General features: G+C 71.6%; 2 protein-coding genes across 2 annotated transcripts in view; one reads left to right on the forward strand and one right to left on the reverse strand.

Annotated features, from left to right (window-relative positions):
• Nucleotides 1-83, forward strand: part of AMSG_11187 (uncharacterized protein) — a gene marked incomplete at its 3' end in the record, with an annotated part of 3,399 nt that extends 3,316 nt beyond the window's left edge. The window contains exon 2 of the mRNA XM_013897479.1: nt 60-83. Coding sequence (XP_013752933.1) covers nt 60-83 — 24 coding nt within the window. The remainder of the gene's footprint in view (nt 1-59) is intronic.
• Nucleotides 84-145: 62 nt separating this feature from the next.
• Nucleotides 146-1,309, reverse strand: AMSG_11188 (uncharacterized protein; the record flags this gene model as incomplete). Its single annotated transcript, XM_013897480.1, has 2 exons — nt 146-178; nt 512-1,309. 2 exons carry the CDS (start codon nt 1,307-1,309, stop codon nt 146-148), a joined length of 831 nt encoding a protein of 276 aa, XP_013752934.1.
• Nucleotides 1,310-6,694: the final 5,385 nt, after the last annotated feature.

The following is a 6,694-nucleotide window of genomic DNA, read 5'->3' on the forward strand; positions in this document are numbered from 1 at the left end:
CCCTGCCACCGCCACCACCACCACCACCACCATTACTCCGTCGCGCCAGTCGTGACCAGGTGGTCTCCGGCCCCGCAGCGTAGCAAAGCCATCGATCCGATCTGGCGCATAGCATACGTCTCGGCCCCCCCCACATCTCGGCCAATTAGAGCAAGAAAGAAATGGCGCGAACGGTGGCCTTATGACCAACTCCCGCCTTTTTTTCCCCCTCCCCCCTTCCCTCCCTCCCTCCCTCCCTCCCCTTGTCTTTTTTGGCGGGAACCGACTCCGATTACCCGTTTCGCGCCAAAAAACTCGCCCACAGTCCCCTCCACCCCCGCCCTCACCCTCGTTCGGACGAGCCAAGTTGAGGAGAATGAGCAGCAGGCAGTGGCAGTGTGCGGGGCACTCAACGTGTGGTGGGGGAGAGAGACACAGGTCGCCGTACCCCCATATACATATACATACGCATACGCATACCGCACACCCTCCCTCCCTCCCGTGTCACCGCCACCTCGACCAAGTGGGTGACCTCGACCAAGTGGGTGACCTCGACCAAGTGGGTGACGTCGACCAAGTGGGTGACCTCGACCAAGTGGGTGACCTCGACCAAGTGGGTGACCTCGACCACGTAGACCAAGTCGGTGACGTCGACCACGTAGATCACCTCGACCACGTAGATCACCTCGACCACGTAGATCACCTCGACCACGTAGATCACCTCGACCACGTGGATCACCTCGACTACGTAGATCACCTCGACCACGTAGATCACCTCGACTACGTAGATCACCTCGACCACGTAGATCACCTCGACTACGTAGATCACCTCGACCACGTAGATCACCTCGACTACGTAGATCACCTCGACCACGTAGATCACCTCGACCACGTAGATCACCTCGACCACGTAGATCACCTCGACCACGTAGATCACCTCGACTACGTAGATCACCTCGACTACGTAGATCACCTCGACCACGTGGATCACCTCGACTACGTAGATCACCTCGACCACGTGGATCACCTCGACTACGTAGATCACCTCGACCACGTAGATCACCTCGACTACGTAGATCACCTCGACCACGTAGATCACCTCGACCACGTAGATCACCTCGACCACCTCGACCTCGACCTCGACAACCTCGACCTCGACCTCGACCACGACCGCCACGTCGACAAAGCAGGTGACGGACATGATGTCGACGATCACGTGCCAAGTGCTGTATGAGGAGAGTGCGGTGGGCGGCAAGAGGCAGTACCTGAGCCACGGCCATGGCTGGACGAGCACGTCGAGCACATCGCGAACGTCAAGCAGCAGTGCCATGGCGAGCACTGGCTCGATGGCGACGGCAATGGCGACGGCGACAGCGACTCCGGCTGCACCGGCCCACGCCGCCGCGGGCATGGGCATGGGCACGGGCGGTCATCCAGCCGGAGGCTACGGCCATGGCCATGCCGGCGAGTTGGCCCTGGTGGTGAGCGGCAACTGCGCCAGTGTCATGGCTGGTGCCCTCGTGGCTGCCTCGTACACCGTCCCGGCCGCCATCTCGCACGCCCTGTGGGTCTCCTTCCCGCGCCCGCTCCCCGGCCGCAGTGTCGGCGGTGATGCCGGCGGCAACGGGAGCATGGCCGCCGCAGCATGGTCGCCGCCCCGCTCCGGCCACTCGTTCCATGGCCCATCGCAGTCGCATGTTCACCATGGCGACGACGAGGGCGATGGCGATGGCAGTGGCGGGCACGGCCCGGGCTCGTCGGGCGACGGAGGCCTCGTCACTGCGCTGGTGCTCCTCACGGCGGCGGCGGCCCATGTGTACTACCCCACGGGACACGTCTACGAGGTTGTGCTCCCCTTTGCTGTGGCCGACGTGGCGGCGCTGCCGGTCGGCTTGCTCCTGCGGCGGGCGGCGGCGGCGGCGGAGGAGGCGGCGGCGGGCGCGGCGGCGCTGCCGTTCCTCTTCTCGCTCCTGCATCCGCTCGACGACGTCCGCCCGCTGGCGGCGCTCTCGCTCCACGGCGACGTTGTCTCGGACGCCTCGGTCAGTGTCCTCCTCGCGGCCTCCTCGCCGCCGCTGCTCCTCACTCACTCGGCCGGGCGGAGCGCGGGAGCCGGCAGTGCGCTCGACCTCTTCCTCCTCCGCCGCGCGCCGCCGGACACTCCGCCCGACGAGATCGAGCGCTCGCTGAGCGGCCTGGGGCGGCTCGGCATGGACATGGAAGAGGCGCAGAGCGAGGACGGGAGCGCGGGCAGCAGAGCGAGCCAGGGCAACGTCTCGGGCGTGAGCGGCGAGTCGGTCGACGCGCTCTACGCCGACGTCTATCTCGAGCACGTGTGGTCGTCGCCGTGGGCCGGCCTCGCCGCGCCGGCGCGCGCCTTTCTCACCCACGACGCCAACGGCACGCTCGAACTCGCCCTTCTTGACCGCGAGGCGCAGGTTCTCACCGGCATCGCCTTTGAGCCGACGGCGCTGGCGGTGGCGTGGCAGGTGCCGGCCGTCGACGCCGCGCCCGTCCGCCTCGGCGGCCTCGACGCACTCGCCGTCGTCGCCCCGGGCGGCGGCCTCGTGCTCTACGTCGGCGGCACCCGGCTTGTCGACGTCGCCCTCCCGGCACCGCTCATCGGCAGCGGATGCGCAGCTGGCGGGCCGAACGAGTCGGCGCTCTCGCTCTCACCGGTCTCGATGGCCTCGGCCTCGTTCGACGCCTCGGGCCTCGGCATGGCCGGCGACGACGAGTGCGAGGCCGACGCCGAGGCCGGCAAGCTCGTCGCCCTCGCCGCAGCGGCCGGCTCGCGGCTGACGGTCGTCACCGCCCGCGGGCGCGCCTACCGCATCAACATCGAGCTCCCGCCGGCCTCGCCGCTCGCCGCCGCCGTCCTCGAGGTCCTCAGCACCACCGTCTCACCTGCCTTTGCCCTCGCCCTCCGCCGCGAGCTCGTCGCCGCCCTCGCCCGCGCCACCGGCCCGGCGCCCAACCAGTGGCGCCTCCTAGCCGAGCTCCTTGTCGAGCTCCTTGCGCCGGTCACCCCGTCGTCGCCGACCACACCGGTCCGCCCGCGCGCCGACGACAGCGACGATCCGCTCGCGTGGCTGCTGACCGAGTCGGCAACGCACGCGGCGATGGGCGGCGGGTGCAGGCTGGGCGGACTCGGTGAGGCCGAGGACGGCAGTCTCAGCATCCGCGGCGCCGCCACCGGCAAGATGGCCAGGCGAGTGCCGTCGGCCGAGCTTGCGCCGGCGCTCAAGGGCTTGCACTTGCTGTACGAGGACTGCAAGCTCGATGTGCTGCGGTACGGCGAGCTGCAGCCGCTCGGCAAGCTGCTGGCGGCCCTGGCTGCGGCAGCCGGCGAGCACGGCGTGGGCTACGCCGAGGCATACGCCCGCGACGGGCTCGGCCGGTGGCCGGACGGCGGGATGGGCGCGGCAGGCGGAGCCGGAGAGGACCTCGGCCTTCCGCCGTCGATCCTCGCGTACCTGCAGACGATGGTCCGCACGCCGGACGCCGAGCTGGAGGCCTTCCCGCTGGTGGGCGGGACGGACGGCGTGTGCGAGACAAGCCGCAAGGTCCTGCACCTGTACGCCATCCTCACGCGGAGCCAGGGCGGGCGCTACGAGGTGTCTGCCGCCGAGCTGGCGGAGCGGGCGGCCGAGGCGCTCGAGTCGCACCTCTCAGCCATTTCGCTCTCGTTCCAGGCGTCGTTCTCGGGCGGCCTCGCGCCACGCTCGCCGGTCCTCCCGCTCTTCTCACCGGCGACGCCACGGGCGCGGTCGCCGGCGGGCGAGCCGCCGCTGGCCCACTCGGTTGTCCTCGCCCTCGCCGCCGAGGGCTTTACCCGCGACTCGCTCTCGTCGCTCCCTCCGGCTGTGGCGCTGCCGCTGCTCGAGGCGCTGCGCGAGGCGCGCGAGGACCCGCCGGCCGGCTGGCCCGCCGCCGCCTACGCCCTCATCGACCGCAACGACCTCGCCCGCCAGTCGGCCGGCGTCCCGCCCGAGCCGGCGTCGGCCGCCGCCGCCCCGTCGGCGACCTCGTTCGACACAGAGGCGACGTTTGCATCGCCGGCCGGCCCGGGCGCCCCGCCGGGCGCCCCGCTCCCGCCGCCGACCCTCATCACCCTCGCCCCGCCGGGCCTCACCGGCGCCCTGCCACGGAGCGCGAGCGCAGCAGCCGGAGCGGCGGCCTCCAGCGGCGCAGCAGCCGGCGCGCCGAGCGGCGGCGGTAGCCGGAGCGGCGACGACGGCGGAGCCGGCGGCAGTGGCGGCGGCAGTGGCGACGGCGACGGCGGCGCAGGCGGAGCTGGGAGCGAGGCGCGCGTCCCGCTCGGCACCGAGCTCGAGTCGCGGGTGGCGGCGATGCGGTTCTGCGGCGACGCGCGGGTTGCCGAGGTCCAGCGGCTGCTGACGTCGAGCGCGCCGGCGGCGCTACTGCTCCCGAGCGAGGCGGCGACGCTGAGCGACCATGAGCTCGTCGCGGCGCAGCAAAAGGCGCTGCTTGCGCTGGCGGAGCGGACGATGGCGCTGCCTGTCGGCCGCGGCATGTTCACCTTTGCCACGGCGGCGCCGATTGTGACCGAGACGCTGCCCATTCCGCCGCTGGTGCTCTCGGGCAAGGTGCCGGCGACCGGGGTGACGCTTGCGCTGGACACAGCGAGCGTGTCGAACGAGTTCACGCACTGGGCGCAGTTCCACAACGGCGTCGCGGCCGGGCTGCGGATCTCGCCGCGGGCGGCGCGGTTGTCGTCGACGTGGATCGTGTACAACCGGCCGGCGGAGCTCTCGCACTCGCACGCCGGCTTGCTGATGGCCATGGGCCTGCACGGGCACCTGGCCCGGCTGGACGTGACCAACGTCTTCTCGTACCTCTCGCAGTCGCACGAGGTCATCTCGGTGGCGGTGCTGCTGGGCCTGGCGGCGGCCAAGCGCGGGAGCATGGACACCTCGGTGGCCAAGATGCTCTCCATCCACGTCCCGTCGCTCCTCCCGCCGTCGGCCACCATGCTCGACGTCTCGTCGCTCGTCCAGACCGCCGCCCTCCTTGGCGTCGGCCTGCTCTTCCTCGGCTCGGCCCACCGCCGCATGACCGAGGTGCTCCTGGCCGAGATCGGCCGCCGCCCGGCGGCGTCGGAGCACATCAACGACCGCGAGGCCTACTCGCTCGCCGCCGGCCTCGGCCTTGGCCTGGTCACCCTCGGCCGCGGCGCCGACGCTGCCGGCCTCGCCGACCTCGCCATCGAGAACAGGCTGCACACGTTCATTGTCGGCGGCCGCGCCGACGAGGCTCCTGGCTCGGGCAGCGGGCTCAGCGGCGGGCCGGACGGCAGCGGGCGGAGCGGGAGCGGCAGCGGGCGGAGCGGCGCGGGCGGAGCTAGCGGGCGGAGCAGCGTCGGCGGGCTCGGCGGCAAAGCGATGGCCAACTCGCGGATCCGCGAAGGCGCGCGGGTCAACATCGACGTCACCGCGCCGGGCGCCACCCTCGCACTCGGGCTCATGTTCCTCAAGACCAACTCGGCGTCGGTGGCGGCACGGCTGGAGGTGCCGCGGACGCAGTTCCTGCTCGACTACGTCCGGCCGGACCTGCTGCTGTTGCGGGTCCTCGCCCGCAACCTCATCATGTGGGACGAGGTTGCGGCGAGCGAGGCCTGGCTCGACGCCCACCTCCCGCCGTTCATCGCCGCCCACGCCCCGCTCCGCCCGCGTGGCGGGAGTGGCGGCGGTGTTGCCGGCGGCGCCATCGACTACGCCGCCATGCTCCTGGCGTCCGACACCGACGAGGACGAGGACGAGGATGGGGACGGAGCGCCCAGGGATGGGAGCGAGGGTGGCGAGGGCGGCGATGGCGAGGGCGGGGGCGAGGACGGAGGGCGGCGGCAGCTGCCGTCGGTGGCCGACGTGGTCGCTGGCCTGCTCGGCGGGGGCGGCGGGAGCGGCGTCGACGGCGAGGGCCAAGCCGGAGCGGCCGGGGCTGTCGGCGGCGAGACCGATGTCGAGGCGCTGCAGGCGGCCTACGTCAACGTGGTGGCCGGGGCGTGCATGTCGGTCGGACTCAAGTACGCCGGCAGCGCGGCGGCGGAGGCGTACGAGCTGCTGCTGGGAAAGGTCGGATTCTTCCTCGACTTGGTGGCGGCGAGCGGCGCGAGCGGCGGCGGGAGCGGCAGCAGCAGCGGCAGTGCGGTGGACAAGGCGACGGCGGAGGCGTGCCTCTGCACGGCTGTGGTTGCGCTGGCGATGGTGATGGCCGGGAGCGGCAACGTGGGCGTGCTGCGGCTGGTGCGCAAGCTCCACGCAAGGACAGGCGTGGGCTACGGCTCGCACATGGCCATGGGCTCTGCGCTCGGCCTGCTATTCCTCGGCGGTGGGGCATACTCGCTCTCGACGAGCAAGGCGGCCATCGGGGCTCTCGTGGCGGCGTTCTTCCCGGTCTGGCCGGCATCGCCGAGCGACAACAAGTACCATCTGCAGGCCTTCCGCCACCTGTACGTGCTCGCGTTGGAGCGGCGGGTGCTGGAGGCGGTCGACGTCGACTCGGGCGCGGCGGTGTACGTGCCGGTCCAGCTGACGCTGCGCGGTAGCGACGGCCACGGGCCGGGAAGTGTGGCGGCGGTGACGCCGGCGCTGCTGCCGCCACGGGCGGTGCTCGCTGGCGTCGCCGTCGACTCGCCGCGCTACTGGGGCACATACATCGCCACGCCGGCGGCGAGCAGGGCGCTGGCACCGGC

The sequence above is a fragment of the Thecamonas trahens genome, assembly GCF_000142905.1.
Source record: "Thecamonas trahens ATCC 50062 unplaced genomic scaffold supercont1.70, whole genome shotgun sequence".
In the NCBI taxonomy this organism is placed as follows: domain Eukaryota; order Apusomonadida; family Apusomonadidae; genus Thecamonas; species Thecamonas trahens.